At 40.9% G+C, this 22,500-nt stretch overlaps 1 protein-coding gene across 1 annotated transcript in view; it reads right to left on the bottom strand.

Moving 5' to 3' along the window:
- Window positions 1-22,500, bottom strand: part of znrf1 (zinc and ring finger 1) — a 51,248-nt gene that overhangs the window by 2,024 nt on the left and 26,724 nt on the right. Inside the window, exons 2-4 of the mRNA XM_080437839.1 lie at window positions 18,438-18,533; window positions 3,590-3,695; window positions 1-19 (exon numbers count right to left, since the gene is read on the bottom strand). The exon at window positions 1-19 is cut by the window's left edge and continues 69 nt beyond it. Of these exons, the coding sequence (XP_080293965.1) occupies window positions 1-19; window positions 3,590-3,695; window positions 18,438-18,533 (221 nt within the window). The remainder of the gene's footprint in view (window positions 20-3,589; window positions 3,696-18,437; window positions 18,534-22,500) is intronic.

The raw sequence follows: 22,500 nt of genomic DNA, 5'->3' as shown, positions 1-22,500 counted from the left end.
AAACCATGAGTCTATACAGCTGCACAACACAAACGAAGAGAGAGAAACTGTTTTGCATCTCCAATTGTCTACAATGAAGTGACTGCGAAGCCTGTTTTTCGATATCACTAAATCTCAGCTGTTTATTCGCATTTTTATGTCAAAGAATGTCGCCATGCTTATGCTGGCTGCTCAAACTGCGCATGCGTCGCATCTACAGCCCCACTGCGTTACACTGTTGCACACACAGAACACTCGGCTCCGCGGCCGTGTATGCGCGGACACGCACGTGCGCATGCACGTTGGGGAGGCACGTGTCAAAATGTAAATTATTTGTGTTCGCGTGACGGCCGTGTATGTGTGTTCGCGACGGGGGACAGCTCTGGCCGCATGAGGATGTACCCCTGTGTGTGTGTGTGTGTGTGTGTGTGTGTGTGTGTGTGTGTGTGTGTGTGTGTGTGTGTGTGTGTGTGTGTGTGTGTGTGTGGGACGGCTCCGGCGGGGGGGGAACGGGACGCAACGGGACACGCGGGGGGGAGGGGAGGGGGGCGACGGGACGGGACGCACGGGGAGGACGCGCGACAGGACGTGCAATAACCCCACGTTTGCAACTACTTTTGCCTGCGCACTTCACCGGGTATGGTCTAGTTGTTTTTAATTTTGTGTTGATATGTCCATGTGTAATAACCATCCGAGCAGTCCACTTCAAACTTGCCATGTGTAAACTGTCCAGAAATACTTATAAATCCACAAATCTCTGATTACTATTTTTGAATATATAAAATAATGACATGACCAGCTCAGTGGTCTTGTAACCTTGTGTCACCAGACTTTCCACCTCGGAGGAAAGCCTGGTATTCGTTCTAAAACTAGCCGTGTGATCCGGTTTTGGAAAAAGGAAACAAAGAATCGTCGTTCCAGTGGTTGGTTCCGGTTGGCATCACATTGTTTTTGTTCCCCACATAATGCGAATCAATTAGTTCAGTCTCGCTAGTCGCACTACGAATTCCCCACATAATGCGAATCAATTAGTTTAGTCTCGCTAGTCGCACTACGAATTCCCCACATAATGCGAATCAATTAGTTAAAGGAGAATTCCGGACAAATTAAGTGTTATCTTTGATGTCTCGTTACTCACCTACCGATGTGAAAAGTAGCGTTCTTTTTTTTCATATATTCCCCTGTCGTCATTTTTTAAACCCCCTCCGTTGTCATAATGGGAGCGCGTGGCTAAGGGAAATTCGTCTATTATAACCGACGCAAAGTTGTTTTTTTCACTACTAGTATTCATAGTAGAGTCTCATGATAGTCAAACATGCGTTGAAACTATCTGCGAGGCTGCCGTCAATGGCGAACGATTTAACACTGGTTGCTTGTTTCTTCCAGAACCTGGCAACTCGTGTTGCCAGAATCTGGAAACAAGCAACCAGTGTTAAATCGTTCGCCATTGACGGCAGCCTCGCAGATAGTTTCAACGCATGTTTGACTATCATGAGACTCTACTATGAATACTAGTAGTGAAAAAAACAACTTTGCGTCGGTTATAATAGACGAATTTCCCTTAGCCACGCGCTCCCATTATGACAACGGAGGGGGTTTAAAAAATGACGACAGGGGAATATATGAAAAAAAAGAACGCTACTTTTCACATCGGTAGGTGAGTAACGAGACATCAAAGATAACACTTAATTTGTCCGGAATTCTCCTTTAAGTCTTGCTAGTCGCGCTACGAGTTAGAAATGGACATACCAAACGATTATTATACCAAAAGAAAGGAAACGATTATACCAAACTAAACACGTTTTAAAATAGGGGAATCATTTTGGAGGTGCACAGCGCCGGTGGTTCCGGTCATTGGAACCTGATGACGTAAAGTTATTTCCGCTCCGACCGGATCAGAAACCCGAAAACAGTAATAATCCCAGGCTAGTGGCCTTGTGGTTAGAGTGTCCGCCCTGAGATTGGGAGATCGGGGGTCGTTCCCTCGGCCGGGTCATACCAAAGACAATGCCTCCCTGCTTGGCACTCAGCATCAAGGGTTGGATGGGATAAGTCCCTGTGACATACCGGCATCAAGTCCACGGGGGTGCACATGTACATCATGCCACCTCACGCTACAGAAACTGGAGATAGACTCCTACCCTATGGTCCACATGGCTATGCAAGGCTTACTTAAGGACATGCCCAAAATAGGGATGGCAGGTTGAAAGTGTTTTTTTTTTTTAAAACAATGTTACTAACAGGGAACAAAATTAACACCCAACTGTGATAACTGTTACTCTGATAGCCTGCTGCTTTACATTTACCAGGGTAGATTATCAAGCCATTCCCTAGACCACCCAATAGGGGTTTGATTTCAGAGCTTCACTTGATTTCAGAAAAGTCACCTTTTTCAGTCCTCATAAGTTTGCAGGCCTGCCTTTAGTCCACAAAATACTATGCTAATATTCCATACTGATAGTAATTAAAACCATACTATTATACAGTAATATTAAAGGTAGGGTAAGTCATTTTCTTTGGTTAAAATACGTGTTAAATAGCTCTATATTCTCATAGTACTCATTGCTATAGAGTGTTTGTTCAGTAACAGGAGTCTCCATGTCTCTCCAGCTCTTTATTAAACAGAAAATGCATTTTCAGGTCAATTTGATCCAATCAGGATAGAGAACTCAGTCAGGATAGAGATTAAACAAGTGAAATTGGAAGTAATGACACAAAGAAATAAGCAGACAGAATTGGAACTCGAACAGCTGATAAATGGGTACTCTCTCCTGATTAGCTGAAATTTTATCACCTACCTGAAAATGTATTTTCTGTTTATTAAAGAGCTGGAGAAACAGGGAGACCCCTGTGACTGAACAAACAATCTAGCAATGATTACTATCAGAATATAGTGCTTTAGCCTTTTAACAAAAAGCTTTTTGTTTTAACCAAAAAATATCACTTAGCCTACCTTTAACACATGGTAATACACTAAAAAGCGATTCTTTGTATGGCCAGTTGGTCGTTTCTTTAATTTTTACTTTTAATCTACTAGCCACTTTGACTGGTAAGCCAAGGTTTACCAGTTTACCAGATTGATGTAAAGTTACAGGATATTAGATTCTGCATGGCAAGTTCGGCTGACACAACATTGAGAACTTCTAGGCCGACAGTGGATGAAAGTTAAAGTGTGACTCTGTGCAACATGTAACATTTTGGACCACCTCCAAACAGACAAGACCTCACGTCCCCCCTGAGATAACCGCCCCCAAGGGGAGCCTTGACAACCCAGGCACCGAAGGGGCATACATATTCCCAACAACGGGTATAACGGATATGGCATCACCGGAGGGGCATGCGCTCCCCCAGGCATCGGCCTGGTATAAAATAAACAAGCTTTAAATTAACAGTACAGAATCATCAGTTTTTAAGCAATGCCTTCACTGGTTCAGAGTGAGTGGATTTAATCAGTAGAAGTGTGTGTGTGTGTGTGTGTGTGTGTGTGTGTGTGTGTGTGTGTGTGTGTGTGTGTGTGTGTGTGTGTGTGTGTGTGTGTGTGTGTGTGTGTGTGTGTGTGTGTGTGTGTGTGTGTGTTGTGTTGTGTGTTGTGTGACTGTAACAATCTCACCTTTTGTGGTAGATGCAGAGGCACGGCAGTCTGGCTATAGTGTCCCCTTGCTGCAGTTCCTCTAGACAGATCACACATTCACCAGCATCCCTCGCCAACACATCATCTGGGACAACACACAAGCACGCACGCACGCACGCACGCACGCACGCACGCACGCACGCACGCACGCACGCACGCACGCACGCACGCACGCACGCACGCACGCACGCACGCACGCACGCACGCACGCACACACACACACACACACACACACACACACACACACACACACACACACACACACACACACACACACACACAGAGTGTACATTAGAATGCAATGATGGCAATGTCAGAGAGACTTATCCACTTTCACCCTGGCATCACTATTTTGGGCATGTCATTATAGGTGGAACTTTTCAAAAGAGTTGTTTTTGAAATGTTTTGAACTTGAACCCCAGCGTCCCTATTCTGGGGGGAAACATTCGCCAGAAATAGCTGAACTACAAGCTCACAACGTTGTGAGCTTGTAGATCAAAATTCCATGTGGTGGGGAAATGTACAGAAGCTTAATATTCTTCTTAATATTCATTGAATCAGTGGAGTGTTGTGTTCAACTTTTAATCCAATCAATTTGAATTGTTATGCTGTCCATAAAGGTGTTAAAGTGGAACTTATGTCACTGAAAATGCAGCACAGGGACATTCACGCCCCTACACTGACTGTGGTTAGTGGTTATTAAAATAAGAGAATAAGAATTATGAACACACTGGGGACAATGCCAAGCGTTTCTATTATATTATGAAGACATTTAAATTGACCATTATTCCATCTTCCTGCCAGTGACCTGCTTCAGCATTTTCAGTCAGATGTCAGACGTGTACAGTAGATGTAATGGTGAAATCTCCGAAAATGGTTAAGGGTTATAACTGTCATCATTATAAGGTAATTGTTAGCCATAAGGATGGCTGTATCCGTCGCTCTGTCTATCTGTCCTGTCCGTACATGACTTTAGTCTCAAACAGACACCTTGAAAACTAATGGCTGGTTGGCACCTTCACGCCTTGTTAGAGGGATAATGGTGCCCATGGCCCTCTTTCCTCTAGAGCCAACATTTGGCCAAAATGTCCTCTTGCATATAAGATATCTCAAAATCTAATGGCCTGAATGCCATGAAACTTGCTGAAAAGCAATCATGCTCTCTGGAGGAAGAAGCCTTACGATTGAGTAACCCCATTTTATTCATTATTTGTTTATTTGTAATTATCTTTATTTTTAGACTTTCATTAATCCCACAAGGAAATTCAGTTTCAGTTAAGTGTCTTGCTCAGGGACACTTCGACATGGGCAGGCCGGGAGTCGAACCAGTGACCTTTTAAGTTCCAGACGGCTTCTCTACCCAATAAGCTACAGCCACCCCCGTGCCACCCTCAGGCCAAAATGTCAACTTTGCACAAAAAAAAATCCTAATCTAATAGGCAGATTGCAGGACGAACCATACTGATTTTGGTGAGTCACTTTCATCTACACCCAACTTCAAGGTCAATCGATTCAAACCACTTTGGGACGGTTGAGCGTAAGGAGCAGCATGGCCTCTAGGGGCTGATAGTGGGCCTGCCTTTTCATTAATTTAGCAAGCGGCGCCTCCTCTTGTCACTGTCCTAAACATTGTGAAGAATGTTCAGCTTTTTATTAAATAATTCCTTTCATTTGATTGATTTAATATTTTTTATTTCTTACCAAAAAGGTAAATGCAAATAAGATTATAGATCTCAAAGTGGCTGCCGTGACACCAGTCCAGGGGTCCAGTGAATTTACCAATATCACTAACAAAAAATATCAAGTACAAAGTTATCTTCAATAATTTCTAAATGAATTGGATATTCTCCCAAATCTCTTAGCCATCCAGGACAAAAGTCCAAAGACATTGAATATTTTAAGAGATTGAAATCACAAAATGAAAGAGAGTGGACGTATGCTTTCAACTGTGTGCGTTCATTTGAATGTTGTGGTCACCATCATCATCATAATAATAATACTAATAATAATAGTAATAATCATAATTAATTATACAAATAGTTTTGTAGGGCTTATCATACTGTTATTTCAAATGTCAAAGTAGTAAAACATGCCATGAATATAAGGTAACGGTAACCACGTAACTTAGGGGTGCTGTGGATGAAAACAATATAGGGGTGCCCTGAGCCCCAAAAGTGTGAGAACCACTGCCTAATTATATATATATATATATTATCCTTATTTACACAACTCTAAATGTCTAAATTGTAATTGTATTTCAACGGTTCTGGATATGTTTCCGTATGCTTTACAGCTTGGTTTTATTTTTCTCTAAATAATCCTTTAACATTTTTTCTCGCCAATTTCACCCTACTCTTCCCGCCCAACACTACCTGATGACAGGTGCCGCCCCAACCTGCGAGTACGTGCAGTGACAAATATCACCCTCCCTGCCCAGCTCTCCTGCCCCGAACACGGGCCAATTGTGTTCAAAATAGACGCTCGACAAAGCCGGAAGCAGGATTTCGAACCCATCATCATGTCATGGAAACTTAAAACAAAAAAAAACATCACAGAACTTCACAGGTTCTGCAAAGTCTCAGGTTAGGGCACGGTCACACTCGCACTTTTATTTTACCCATGGGGCGGAATCTGCCAATGCTTTGTCAATGCAAATGCGTGAATTCGCAAGAAAGATGCGCAAGACCACGAATCCACCTTTTTCATCCACCTTTGTAAAAATGTAAGTGCGGCGTGACCGTGCCCTTGGAAGGTTCCGGGTTACCCTTCGTAGTGGAAAAGAGTCACACTGTAGGTTTGCACCACCGTCCTCATTGTGAATAAGGTCTAACATGACAAAGGGATTCCTACTACGCTGCAGACAAAGAGCAGAAATGTGGAGCAGATGAGGGGGAGAGGAGGGGAGGAGGGGTAGACAGTGTAAGACGGAGGAAGAGACACAAGACATATGCTCTGACTGCAAATCAGCTTAGTTCGCCAATAAACTCCCATAACCCCCCCCCCTCCTCTCCTTCTGCCTCTCCTCTCACTTTATCCTGCTCCTCCAACGCTCTAGTTCTACACTGTAAAATCCAGAGTGTTCATTTAACCCATTCAATCCGGAAACGCGTCTACAAATGCCTTCTAAATCCGAACAGTTTTCTGAAAACCGTATGTTGCTATAATAATATCGGCGGTTCTCAAACTTTTTTCATGTCAAGGACCCCCAAAATTATATGTATTTGGTCGCGGGCCCCCATCTCTAAATATTTTGTTCAAGGGAACCCCAGAAGCAAAGCATACTCAGGATTTCTACTGTGTACACGCAAAGATCCTTCTCCTCAAAACACTCTCCATCAAATTAGCTCTTCTTTCACACCCCTGATTCACCGCAATGGAATCTAATAAATATTATATCATTAATATTATCACCTCCAACCAAAATGTACTTAAAGCACCAAAAGTTAAAGTACTCATGCACAAATCCTTTTTATTTTTTTGTCACATTTGCGAATGGCTGAATAGTATAGAATTGGGTTTATGTACGGTATTTAAAAAGAAATCAGCGAAGAAACTAGTAACAAAATATTTGCAGTGGAATCAAAAGCACAATATTTGCCTCTGATATGTACAGTAATGTAACAGAAGTATGAAGCATCAAAAAATGAAAATACATAAGTTTACGTAAAAAAATATTCGTAACCACTTAAACCCCAGCATCCGTATTGTGGGGAAAGCTTTGGCTGAAAATAGCGGATCGACACGCTCACAACCCGACACGTTGCGTCACGTTGTGAGCTTGTCGATCGGCTGTCTTCAGCCAAAGCTTTCCCCACAATAACAGAAAACGGAAAATACACTAGTACAGAGCCCTGAGGGACTCTGTTCAACCATATGGGGTTTAAATACAATACTTTAGTAAAGATACTTTGTTACTTTGTATACCACTGCTCTCCATCCACCCTCCCCTCACTCCTTAACTAATTATCTTACTACAATGCTGTATACATCACCAGCAGCAGGCTGGACAGGTGTGCAAAGCATGCTGTCCGTGTGCATGCAATGTGGTGTATTTGGGTCGTGCGCGCGCGTGTGTGTGTGTGTGTGCGTGTGCGTGTGCGTGTGTGTGTGTGTGTGTGTGTGTGTGTGTGTGTGTGTGTGCATGTGTGCGTGTGCGTGTGTGCGTGTGCGTGTGTGTGTGTGTGTGTGTGTGTGTGTGTGCGCGTGTGTGCGTGCATAGTGTGTATACTTGTATTAATATACCTGTGAAGGCAGAAATGCAAGGACAATTTTCAAATGGTTGTTTTATGGTTAAAAATGATTTTTAGACTTGGGCTTACGATTAGTTAAAGATTGAGGTTGGGGTTAAGGTTAGCATTAAACATTTAGAGTTTAGGTTTAGGGGTTTCGGATTCTATTTATGCCTGATTTATACTCGGTTGCGTGTCAGTGTCGTGCGCTGAAGATCTACAAGCTCACAACGAGTCACGTCGCGAGCTTGTATATCGGCTATTTTCGGCTTTAGGGTAGCAAAAAATAATATTGTGCATTCTTAGAATCGCTTTCCAAAAATGTTGATATCCTCACAAGGACAGTAATACAAATGTGTGTGTGTGTGTGTGTGTGTGTGTGTGTGTGTGTGTGTGTGTGTGTGTGTGTGTGTGTGTGTGTGTGTGTGTGTGTGTGTGCGTGTGCGTGTGCGCGTGCGTGTGTGTGTCTCTCTGTCTGTGTGTCTGTGTGTGCCTGCCTACTCTCCGTATACTGTATGTGCCTCTGTGAGTGTGTGGGTGTCCTCAGACAGACAGTACTGCATTTTTACGGCGTGGCTCTGCAGGAGGCTAGCCGTCTGTAAGAAGGTCAGTCAGTGAGTCTGTCTGTGTGCTTGTCCTGCAGCGAATCTCGCAAACCGCTGGACGGATCAACATCAAGTTCCCTGTGCACAACAATCATTTTATTCCCCCCACATTAGGCATATACTTTTTGCAATATTTAAATGTAATGTTTAAGATGGAAGTCAATGGGGCTCTGATCAGGCTGACACCTAGTATAGCAGATCTATACGTCACAGATGACATGACATCATAGAGGACTGGTGTCATATTATAGGCTGGCAGTGGTGGAAAAAGTACTCAGATATTTTACTTAAGTAAAAGTAGCAATACCACAATGTAGAAATACTCTGTTACAAGTAAAAGGCCTGAGTTCAAAAGTATTGGCATCAAAATATACTTAAAGTACCAAAAGTAAAAGTACTAGGATGTTTGAAAATAGCCGATCAAGAACAGATGTACAAAATAGCTAAAGTGGTTCATGTATGTTTCATAATATCATAATTTATATCTGAAAAGTAACTAGTAACTAAAGTTTTCAAATAATTGTAGTGGAGTAAAAGTGCAACATTTGCCTCCGAGCTGTAGTGGAGTAGAGTCCAGCCTGATTTAGCCGATCTGCAAGCTCACAACGCGGTCGCATCTATAACGACATGTTGTGACAGCTAACGATCGTCTATTTCCGGCACAGGACACCATCGTATACCACACAGAGTATAAACAGAGGCATCGGAGGAGTAGGATGTGAGGTGCTCCTGCACCCAGCGCACGTGAGCTAGTGACCACTGGATCTTTTCTAGGGCTTTGACTTTGCATAATGATATTTTAATGCCTGCAACTAAATATAGCCTTCTTAACGCATTCAATCCGGGAACGAACGCACCTCTGTCATTTTTAAGATTTCTTTTGGCTATTTTTGGGAAAATCGTGAAAATGTGTGCAAATCTCTGAATACGCATTTTTTTTAAAGCGAACATTTGTCAAATATTTTGTTCCAGGGACATCCAGAAGCAAAGATTTGAGTTACAAATGTTTGCTTTAAAAATATATGTACATTCAAAGATTTGCACAAAATATTCAAGATTTTTCAGAAAATAGCAGATCTACAATCTGCTATTTTTGAATAGCCCAAAGTATAAAATAATGGTTATATAGCTCAAATCTAAAAATGATACAGATGCGATTCCCGGATTGAATAGGTTAAGAGACAGAGAGAGGGGTTATAGGGGCCACACACAGACACAGAGAGTAAAAGAGAGAGAGAGAGAGAGAGAGAGACAGACAGCAGCGGAGTGGGCATACATACACAGGAAAGCCAGAGAGCGTGTGCGAGGAAGAGAGCGCAAGAGAGAGAGAGAGAGAGAGAGAGAGAGAGAGAGAGAGAGAGAGAGAGAGAGAGAGAGAGGTGAGTGCAGTACAGTTTGGCTTTCTTGCGGCTCGGGGTCATTGCAGGACGCACAAAGGGAGAGAGAAACAGGGAAGTGAGCCATGATTCAGAGAGGCAAAGCTGAAGCTCCTTTAACTCATAATTGATGCGAAGGCGTCGAATGCCAAACGACCGTTGGCAAGACGGCGAAATGCAGAGGGGAAGCGCGGCTGAAAGTCAAGAGGGAGAGAGAGAGAACGCAGAAGGAAGAGAGGTGATGATGCTCTAGATACCCTTCAGCGGTTGGTTCTCAAAGTGGGGTCCGGGGCCCCGCCAGGGGTCCTTTAAGGGGGTTCCCCCAACAAAATGAGTTAATATAGCCTCAAAATCGGCTATTTTTGAAAAGCCAACATATAAATGGATAAAGTGGTTAAAATGATTGTGATGCTATATTAACTACTTTTGCTGGGGACCTCCTGGAACCCCCTCAAGGACCCCCTGGGGGTCCGCAGACCCCACTTTGAAAACCAATGTCCTACCCAACACCAAGGTCTATATTTCTCAATGGAAGAGTATAGGGAGACCACCTCCAACCACTGCAGGAGGTGGATCCAAATGGATCAACCCTGAGGACTTAAATGTGTGTGAAGTTTGCAAAACCAGAATATGAGGACCAAATGCCTCCATCCATTCATCTATCCATCTACAAACAGTATCTCTCCTGACAGATTGGCATTATTCGTACCCATCTCTTGGGGAACATTATACAAAGGTGGGACTTGTTAGTAAATGCTATGTGCTTTATTCACACCTCTTGCCACGTTGGCTGGCTGACAACATGTGGTGGTACAGTAGGGAAGCATCTCCTCACTGTTTAACCCTGTGATCGCAGCCTCAAAGAGAAGCCTTCAGCAGACACAAAACCATCAAAACGCACATTTAACACCAACCATGTCACTCTTTTGTTCTGTTCTTCTTTGCATTGCTGGAATGAAATTCTTCTGAAGATTCTTTCTCTATTATAAGGTTGAATGCACTTGCATCACTGTTACTGTTTTGTTGTGATGGTGTTTTTTTCCCGCAGATGCACGCACACACATACACATTTTCTTGGTCCTTACAAGAGAAATGATTCTTGGGGTTAGGATTAGACAGTAAGAGCTTTGGTTTAAAGGTTGGGGCTAGAGTTATGCCTGATTGATACTTAAGTGTCATGCACTGAAAACTGCTGATCTATAAGCACACATCGCAGCACAGCGCAATACGTTGTGAGCTTGTAGATCTGCTATTTTTGGCTTTAGGGTTAAAAAGTGAAGTTAAAATTGGATTTACAAAATTGACGTCCTAAAATGCTGATGCCCTCACAAGTACAAATGTGTGTGTGTGTGTGTGTGTGTGTGTGTGTGTGTGTGTGTGTGTGTGTGTGTGTGTGTGTGTGTGTGTGTGTGTGTGTGTGCGTGTGTGTGTGTGTGTGCGTGTGTGTGTGTGTGTGTGTGTGTGTGTGTGTGTGTGTGTGTGTGTGTGTCTGTCTGTGTGTGCGCGCGTGCATGCGTGCGTGTGTGTGTGCGCCAGTCGCACTCAGAGAAGATGTGTGACAGTTAGTGGGCCCAGGTGATTGACAATAGACCTCTAAGCATCCTGGGAAATAAGATAAGCTGCTGCTCTGTCCCTGTGTGTGTGGGCCTACAAAAAAGGAATGGAGAATGGAAAAAGACAGAGACACAGACAGAGACACAAAGAAAGAAAGCGAGAGAGCGACAGATAGAGAGAGAGAAAGAGAGGAAAAGGCGAGCAAGACGGACAGTGTAACGGATGGAGAGAGAGATGAATGGGCGGAAAGGAAAAGAGAATGAAAGGAGAGAGAAAGAGCACACACAACATAGTAGCGAGACTCTCTCCGACACACGTCCAAGCAGACGAATGACGGCTTTATGCTTCTTCATGCTTCTTTGCACTGTGAGCCTGTAGATCGGCTATTTCCGACCACGTGACACCGGCCGCGCAACAACGTATTAACCCTTCAAGACCGGGAAAGCATCATTTGTGTCATTTTTAAGATTTCTTTGACTATTAAAAAATAGCAGATTTTTTTAAAGAAAACATTTGTAACTCAAATCTTTGCTTCTGGGGATTCTACAATTGTCTTCTAAATATGTTGCTATAATATAAGTGGTTCTCAAACTTTTTTCATGTCAAGGACCCCCAAAATAATATGTATTTGGCTGCGGACCCCCATCTCAAAATATTTTGGGCCCCCCCCCCCAGAAGCAAAGATTTAAAATGAATGTTAAAGAGTTTAAAATGTTCTCTTTAAAATATATATATTCAAAGATTTGCACAAGTTTTCACGATTTTTCAAAAATAGCAGATCTACAAGCTCATAGCACTCGGTGACGCGCTATGAGCTTGTATATCTGCAATTTTTTAATAGCCCAAGAAATCTAAAATGACAGAGATGCGTTCCCGGATTGAATGGGTTAAAACCAGACTTTAAAGATAGACATAAAGGAGAGAAAAAGTGGAAGCAGGAGACGGCAAGAGACAGCACAGGAGGGGTGAACGGAGACAGAGGGAGAGTAATTTTCCAGGAATAAAGAGTGACAGAACAGCCAGAGTCGGACTCTCTCCTTTTAGCCTCTCTCCTCTCTTGTGTTATCAGCCATCAGGGTATTCCATCACTCCACATCCCATCTTCCCTGAGACAGCTTCACTCTCCAATCTGCCTCCATCATTCAATCTTTTACAACAGCCTTGATTCAGCTCCAGGGGTGGAACTTGTTTTATTTTTTTATTTTTTATTTTTTTGCACAGTAAAGTCCTTTGTGCATTTAAGGTGGCATACTGTAAAGTGATATTTTCTTTGCTAAAATGAGTGTCAAATACAGTAGCTCTGTATTCTGATAGCAATCATTGCTGCATAGTGTTTGTTCAGTAACAGGCGTCTCCCCATCTCTCCCACACCCTTTAGTAAAGGGGAAATACATTATGAGGCCAGGATACCATGAGCAGACAAAATTGGAACTGGAACACTGTCAAATTGAAGCTGATAAAAGATCTTTGAGGAGTTCTCTATCCTGATTGGATAAAATTGATATCCTGAGCTTAGGTATTTTCTGTTTACTGCAGAGCTGGAATATAAAGCTTTGACTTTTTAGCAAAAAAAGAAAAATGAGTTAACACTATAAGGAATTAACTGTATGTGGGACCTTGTTAACAGCTACTTATATTACTCATGTGACAATATGAGTATACTGCATTCATATTTGTCCAGTTTTAACTTCCATTTAATACATTCTGGCCAATGGTGGTGAATTGACACTAGTCTTAATTAAGACATATTAGTCACTGCAGCTGCTGAATAAGTACGTACAAATCTATCTTTGCTTAAGTCATCTCTTGCTCATTTTCTCCACTAAAGACCAAAGTTTTGTGTGGTTGTTATTTTTACGTTATTGCTTTTCTTTCACATGCTAATGCTCTAGTAATTAAGGGTTCAACCCTGAAGGGCTATAACCCTATTGTTTTTGTGCTAATTCCTCTTCTTCTCCCTCTGCTGCATTTTGTGAATTCCCATGAGATAGTAAATGGTAGAGACATGAACATTTCACCAACGATTGAAAGTTGTGTGCATGAATCATAATGAGTCCAATTTAAACAAAGTTTTCAACACACATCCATCTATTCTCACTCTACAAATTTGCCTAGAACTAGTAAAGTCCGTCTACTACATTTTATGCAATTTTGACTTGTGTCTTTCCGATCATCATAAAACCTGGTAGCTATCTGTAATATAAGTGTCAGAAACTGTCAAAGGTCTAGAACCCTTGCAGGTTTTAAGTTCTAACAGTCCGTGTTGAACCCCTGAATCGCTACTTTGCAGCTATATTTTCTATACTTATTTTAGAAATATTAACACCTCTCTCTTAAGGGCCCTTAATACATGTGTGCATGTGTGCATGTGTGCATGTGCGCACACACGCACGCGCCTTTAGGGCCCGGTGCAGACACTGCCAGAAGGCTGTCAGTGAAGCTAGTAACTGTCACACTGTCTCCCAGAGTTCCCGGGGGCAATGGTCAGACATCGCTACTGTCAATCCAGGTAACCATGCAAGAACTAGAAGTTTAACATTTTGCAGTAGCTTGGGAGTCCTCAGCGATTGGTTCATCCCTTAAACAATTACAAGATAAATCACCGAATTTGGTGTAACACTGAACTCCGAGATTAATGATTGTCTATTTCAGTACTAGACTGTGGGTTTTTGAATAGCCTGCCACTAAGCCTGAATTTCCATTTAATTTCATGTTATTATTCCTGGTCTTTTCAAAACCGCTTCAATAGCAACATCATGATATGTTACAGCCACCATACCATTGTTGTTTCGCACTGTTTACTTCCATCATCACATTCAAAGGATGCCGATCGGCCCGGTTTGAATTCCAACTGAGAAATCACACTGGACGACAGTGAAACCAGACCCTCAGCTCGCAACACAGAACCTTTATTTTTGGGGGGCTTTTTTTAGCCTTTATTTGACAGTACAGTGGAGAGAGACAGGAAACACGTTGAGAGAATTGGGGAGTGACATGCTCAACACCCTCACTCTAGCTTTTTGAACGTTTTTGGGACATTGTACGCAAAACCAAAGCTGACATTCTTGCACTTTCCATCAATAATGGGGTATTTTATTATTATTTTTACGATTAATGTATCCCCTACAACCAAGTTGGCACTTCTTTGCTGGCATATGACTTTACGTTTTTTGTATTATATTTTGATACAATTTTGCATTGCATGTACGTTGTCAATTTGATCATCTTATTTTACTATGTTTACTAAGTTTCTAAGTAGCATTAATTAAAGTAGATTTCTCCCTAGGGTAGCTTTGGTGTACTTCATCATCTTCCACAGTGAAGTAATTGGTACCTTGCAAAGCTATGCTTTCAAAGTAGCTTCCCCAACACTGGTTGCAGATCACAGAAGACTGGGTGTCTTTTATAATGCTGTTTTAATCTTTAATGACAATTCTCCCATACAGTGTAAAATGGATGACCTTTGGATCTCAATAACGTTTAAGATGGAAGATGTTCTACAGTGCCACATATGAATCTGAACAAGGACCTTGCACAACAAAACTCAAACCTTAACTTAGCTTAAAAACTGGAATAAGCTGGAATAAATGTTTTATATCAAAATATATCTCAACATTTCTAGGATTTTCAAGTGATCTGTATGATCCCAACCCACACAATGAAATAAGAAATCCTTTCTCAAACCCAGTGGATTCACTGGGGTCCAGCTGAGTGATATTTATGCTCACATAAATGTCACATTCTCCTACATTTGCATGATAATCTGTCTGCATGAATTAAAGGTTATGAACTGTACCATTTGATAGTATGTAACTTGTCTTCTCTCTATAATGCAGGTACTGCCAGGGCAGCACCTTACATAGAGGTAGTGTTAAAAACATGACCCACTCTAGAAATGTGTTAGCGAGAGGAAGAGAGAGTGAGACAGATGATGGATGGAAAGAGAGGCTAATTTATACTCCGTGACTCAATGAAAATATGCTTATTTTTCTGAGACAGAAGTATAAATTAGGCATCAGAATGGTATACAGAGTAGTACACAGACAATTAAAAAAAAGTGGTTCTCAAATAACCAGGTCCCTAATCACCCCCACACCCAATTAAAATTGAGGCTATGTTTGAGGCTGTGTTGCTTATATAATTTAGAAAACATCTAATTGAATGCCAAATAACAGATTTTATATCAAACTGGACTCGATAAAAAAAAGGAAACGAACAATATTCAGTTACTGCATTGTCTATTTATTTCTCGCTTCAAATATTTTCAAAAACTTTCTTGAGAGCAATGTTTAGCTGTAAACGACACCATGTGTTTGTTTACGTAGCTGCCATGTTGGGTATGGCAAATCAAGCAGTGCAGATTGATATGAGCAGGTGCTCTGAGCCTTTGATTAGACAGTTATTGAGTTCAGCTGGTCATTATTCAAAAAATAACACACAGCTGAATTCAGTGATTGACCAATCAGAATCAAGCTTTCAACCAAGCCATGTAATAATTAGTCTTAAACAACTGCTAGGATTATAAATTGGACATTAGGTCTCCTTATTGATCACAAAGAGCAATCAAAAAGTGATCATTTGTATGCAGGTACCAAACAACTTACTTTACTTATGCCTTACAGCTTACACCCCTACTGGGGAATAGAGTTCTCGGTCACTGGCGTTATTTCTCTCTGCAACCAGGTGTATCCCAGTCTCTTGGTGTCTGCCTGGATATCCCGCCACCAGGTGCTTTTTGGCTGGCCTCTGTTTCTCTTGCCTTCAGGGTTCCAAGTCAGAGCCTGTCTGGTGGTGTTTGACACTGGTTTGCACAGTGTGTGCCCAATCCATCTCCATCTTCTTCGTCCAATTTCGTCTGCTGCTGGGAGTTGTTTTGTCTTCATCCTCAGATCATTAATGCTGATCTTGTCCGGCCAGTGTATTTTCAGGATTCTTCTGAGACATTTGTTGATAAAGGTTTGCACTTTATTTATTGTGGTCTTTGTCATTCTCCATGTCTCTGCCCGGGCCATAACACAGGACTGATTTTATGTTGGCGTTGAAGATTCAAATTTTTGTTGTTTGCTGTATCTCTCTAGAGCGCCAGATGTTCTTGAGTAGTAGAAATGCTGTCCTTGCCTTGCCTATCCATGCTTTTACATCCGCATCCACCACCCTGACTGTTGATGATACTCCCCAAGGTGAAGGACTCTACCTCTTCTAGTATGATTGGTTCTGCACTGGTTGTATTTATCCTCATGGTTTTTGTATTTCCCTTATGGATGTAAAGTCCTACTTGTGAGGAAGTCTCTGACCAAAAAAAGTGTTTTGATCTTGCATCTAAAAATGACTATTTGACAGTAGTGCCAGGTCGTATAGCTGTGTCCATAATGTCCACTGGATTCCATTCTTTCTTTGTTCTGTTGTTGTTTTCATAATCCAGTCAATGACTAGTAAAAACAAGAATTGGGGTAATAGACAATCCTGTCTGATCCCGGTGTTGATCTCAAACTGGTTTGTGAGCAACAATAACAACAATAACAATAAAAGACAAGTTGTTATTAATAATGGAGTGTGACATATTGTATCATTAATACATGAAGTGAATAAATAAAATGGTCCCCTTAAGTTGTTGGGTATGGTGGTATTTGTCACTGTACATTTGCACATACATTAAATTTGTCCTCTGCATTTAACCCATCCTAACTATTAGGAGCAGTAGAGATGTGCCATTAATACGACACCTGGGGAGCAGTTTGGAGGTAATTGTCTTGCTCAGGGACACTTCAACACATAGACTGGGCGACCTTCTCATTACCAAACCGTCTAAAAACTCAGCTATATCTGCCCTCGTTGCGATTTTGTTGACCATTGTGTATTTAGTTTTTATTGTCAGCAGGCTGATGTACGGTAAAGACCAGAACTTTAAATTCACAACACCATGCAACAAGGCCCAAGGGTTGCTAGGAGATGTCAATCAAAATGGCCTCGAGAGGAGGCTTGGAGCTTCCTGTCATAGACCATTTAAAGGAAAATGTAATTTGTGGCACGTTTGAGCAATACAAACACAAAGTATTTGGGAATGCTGAATCTCCTCAGGTTTGCTTTGTGGCTATAGGTGACATGTAGGACTCGACCTATCCATTGTTTTCTTACAGATTATTTTACTAATCATTTTTCGATTAAAGGAGTAGTTCACCCCAAAAATGACTTCGTTTCTATCAATTACCCACCCCATGAAGCATTGAATTCATGGATATATTTTAGTTTTTGTCGCATTACTAAGCCACACATTTTATGACCGGGTGTATTTCCGGTAGGAGACACAAAGAGTCAACTGTGTGTCTTCTACCGGTTACATTAGCATCTTTCCGCTGGTCATCAAACTATTGGCATAGGAATGCAACAAAAACAAAAATAAATCCATGAATCCAAGGCTTCATGGGGTGACTAATCAATAGAAAAAAAGTATTTTTGGGGGTGAACTATCCCTTTAAAGGTGCTGTATGTGATGGCTGTTTTGTTAAAAAGTTAAAGACATAATGTGTAATAAATAATTTATACATATTCTACACTGCCATCATTCCTCTCATTTACATTTATTCTCATGATGTTTTGGAAGGCAGACTGACAAGACAGCAGACATCAAGAAAACAGGCCTGCATCCACTTCCGAATATTCATTAGAATATCTGCACATTGGAAATAAATACCCACCCAACACACTTAATAAATATAGTTGCCTGCCTGTGTATGTTCATTGTAACGTGTGTGTGTGTGTGTGTGTGTGTGTGTGTGTGTGTGTGTGTGTGTGTGTGTGTGTGTGTGTGTGTGTGTGTGTGTGTGTGTGTGCGTGTGCTTGTGCGTGTGTGCGCGTGTGCGTGTGCGTGTGCGTGTGTGTGTGTGTGTGTGTGTGCGTGTGTGTGTACGTGGTGCCGTAAGTGCGTGGGTGCATGCGTGCTTTCTTGTGTGCGTCAATGGTCACAATCAAGGTCAGGCTTAAAATGTCACAATTGGTCATATCTCAATAACACAGAAATTTAGAACAAGGTACGTATATAGACACAGGAAGAGGTGTTTCTCACCATTGTAGGAGAGGCGGGGCTTGCTTAGACACATGATGAAGTGAACTTCCATTTCATTGGATGCCACAGACTTGGAGCAGACAGGACACTTAAATCCTAGGAAGAAGAGCAGAGAACACAGAACAGATCAGGCCAAGCTAACAGTGGAAAGGCAGTGAAGTACTCACTGCTAATCACGGCAGTGTCGCGGCCAATAAGAGCGGGTCTTCACTGAATCATCATGTGTAAAGAAAACGCTGCTACCATATGGTACTTTTCACTAACTCATGGAGTTAATATGAAGGCTGAATAATATGTCGCGACTCGCGAAAGTAGGCTACTCTACAACAGGGGTTCCTAAACCTTTCCATGCCAAGGACACCCAAATAGCCATAGCCCCTGGCTGCAGCCCCCCTACTGCAAAATGGCTTTAAAAAAAAGCAGAAAGAGCAAATTGTCAGTGTCAACAGGAAATATGTGTATGTATATATATATATATATATATATATATATATAATATATATATATATATATATATATATATATATATATATATATATATATATATATATATTTCCTCTGGGACATTTTATATATTCAAGCAGCGCATAAGGTTAGATAGGTACAAATATAAATAATATAATCACCGGATTGGATCATAAATACCTAGATATCGTACAAACAAATGTACGATATATATATATATATAAATGAATATATATATATATATATATATATATATATATATATATATATATATATATATATATATATATATATATATATATATATATATATATATATATTCATTTAATCTTTCCCTCTCCAACAGGCCCCACTTAAAAATCACTGCTCTACTACACTAAATCAGTTATCTCCATGCTGATTACTGTCCTGTGACTATACCTAGATATCGTTGTTTGTACTGTAGGACTCCATCCAATCACAAAGATCAGACATTGTGGCTTCCAAACCAAACGTAAGTGTATCTCTTGCGTGATATTCTCTTTTTTCTATCATTCATTATCTTTGACACTTTGACCCTGTCAATCATACAATCTCCCTCTCTTTCTCTTTGCTGTTTGAAAACATTTCAGTTGTCCCCTCCTGTGCTGTTCGGTTGGGGCCCATTAGCCCTAACTAACTGTATTAGTTTAGCACATAATAGCTAATTGGATCGACCGCTGGGCCACATGAGTTGAGTTTACATCACACTGCTGAAAACAGACATTGTGTCAGATAATACCAGTCAAACCAGCAGCAATCCTCGGCTTTATCCAACATTTGTAGTGCATCAGATTGGCCCCATTGACTGCCACGCACTTACATTTTACCAATGTTTGTTATGAGCGAGCCAAGCCATGCATTTCAATGTTATCTTGCAAAGAGACAGGTAAATAACACGGCGACATTTAGCGGGGGAAATAACATTGCAATCCTCAAATGCATTAACCACTTAAGCACAGTTTTTTACATTTGTCTTACGAAAATACTGAACATAGACGTTCTTGAAATATTTTCACCTATAAAGACATACCAAAACAGAGACACCAGGTTGAAAGGGGTTCACTATGCAATATTGGCTTTATTATTAAATCATGCCAGATGGTCTCTCTGTGATTGCAACACCCAATTTCTTCTTAACTAGGGTGTGAAAAGATGGGATCATGATTTGAAGGGATAAACAGAGAGGCAGACAGACAGGGGCTGACAACGAGACAAGTGGGTATAGCAAGATAAATCGTTTCATTATTAGACTGATACACAGATGGACAGATAGAAAGATATACTGTTCATGTACACAGTCAGATACAGTACATATAACCACACATCTAGGGATGCAACAGTTAATCAGAATAATCAATTTAATCGATTATAAGAAATAGTCAATATTAGAAATACCGAATATAGTTGATATACAAGCTCACAACGCGTTGCATCGGGATGACCGTGAGCTTGTAGATATGCTATTTTTCGTTTGATATACTGATACCAAAATGTACGACAAAGTATAAAATATGGCTTAGGTGGTTAATCAGACTAATTGATTTAGTCAATTATACAATACAGTATATAATTTTTTTAAATCACGTTGATTCATTGATATATATATTTTTTTAATTATCCAAAAACACACTTTGAAAAACTAATCAATAGAATAATCGTCAAGACAATAATCAATATTTGCAGCCCTATATAACCATACATCAACTCTGGCTTTTTCTCTCTCATGAACACACAGTCACAGACACACATAATATCACCACCACCACCACCACCCAGCCCCCCACCCCCCCCATGGCAGCTGACCCACTTTTCCCCTGGCTGCTATTTTCAGATACTCCATAGGGATATACAGAGGGAGAGATAGAGGAAATGAGTGAAAAAGAGGTGCAGAAGAAAGGTGAAAGAGTTCAGGCATTCTAGGAGAGACGGAGGGTTATCATACTGCACGTGGGTCCAGTAGGGGACATGATGTGTGTTTGAATGTGTCAACGTGTGTGTGTGTTCTGTAACTTTGTTTTGTGCGTGTTTGTCAACTGAACTCACCGAGCACCACAAAAATTCCTCTGGGACATTTTATATATTCAAGCGGCGCATAAGGTTAGATAGGTACAAAAATAAATCACCGGATTGGATCATAAATTAATTAAAGTGGTACTGTATGTGTGTATGTGAGAGAGAGAGAGAGAGAGAGAGAGAGCGAGAGAGAGAGAGAGAGAGAGAGAGAGAGAGATGGCATGCAAGGAGTAACATACTCAAGGGGATCTGGTTTATGCTAAACTGGCACTTTTCGCTTGACTCTGATTTCTTCTCTCAACTCTGAGTTACTGTCTTCAAGTCAAATGTGTTTCTTAAGCAACCTGCCTGGTTAAATTACTGTAAATGTGCACATTGTGCATATTTCTGTGTGTGACATGTGTGCAGTTTCAGAGTGATGTTTCGCGACCATGCTCTTCTTAGCATGGGCTCAAAATGTCACTCTGTAACTACAAAATTAAAAATAACTGACAAAGGCTCGACCTTTTATTTGATCTCAGTTCACTTTGGGGCCAGCACCTGCCTTCAAGGGGTTGGATGTGTGCTACTAGTCTTTGATCTTGGATGTCTTAATATCTACATCACATATTTACTACTTGTATGCACACTCTCTCTCTCTCACACACACACACGAGTCCAACATTTAATAATCAATATTACCAGTGTTGGGCAAGCTTTAAGCTTTCTAGCTAAGCTACAAGTTAAAAAGGTTACTGAGCTACACTAAAAGCTCTTTCAAAATAAGTTGCTAGCTACAATGCATGTTACTTAGTAAAAGTAGCTGAAGCTACTTTGAACTTAATGCAGTTGGTCACCTAATGTGGCTAAGGAGGACATTGAGTAATTGACTAAATATAAAAGCTACAAATAGTGGAGATAAAGAATTCTCTCTTGGTGTGTTGGGCAAACAGCACTCAAAACTCATCTTTTTGATTGTAGTGGTATTGTAGTGTTTGCTCTAGAATGTCACAAATAAATAAATCCATATAACACACAATTACAAACATTAAAACCTATAGAAAGAATACAGCTTACATAAATATAAGCCAACAACAACCATTATAAAAGTTATATTTTATTTAAATAATGTATACACTATACAGTAATCTTCTACAAGTGTGACAGAACAAAATTGTAGAATGACAGAATTACTCCAAGAATGAGAGAAACGGCAGGCTGAACATTTTCTTTAATTTCAGTTTAATTAAATTTCAGTACAGCACAATACAACTTTATCTCTCCCCTGTGTCATGATTAGAAGGGGAATAGCAAGGCTACATACACTCAGAGTAAATGGTATCACACAGCACTATTACCGCTAAGGGCACTGAGGTCATTTTCTATAATACATAGCAACTGAACTCACTTAGCATTTTTGCAGTGCAACTCTCACTAAACCATTTTTATTATAGCACATAAATATGTGAGGAAGGGATTGTCACTGCCCAAAGGTGACGCATGCTCTGTGACGCAAAGGTCGCTGGTTTTCAACCCCAGGGAGGCAAATAAAATAAACAGGATTACAATGACAACCAAAATACAA

The sequence above is a fragment of the Gymnoscopelus braueri genome (assembly GCF_963280865.1).
Source record: "Gymnoscopelus braueri genome assembly, chromosome: 9".
Lineage (NCBI taxonomy): Eukaryota > Metazoa > Chordata > Actinopteri > Myctophiformes > Myctophidae > Gymnoscopelus > Gymnoscopelus braueri.
The sequence above is the reverse complement of the archived record's forward strand: the minus strand, read 5'-3'. Positions and strand labels throughout refer to the sequence as shown.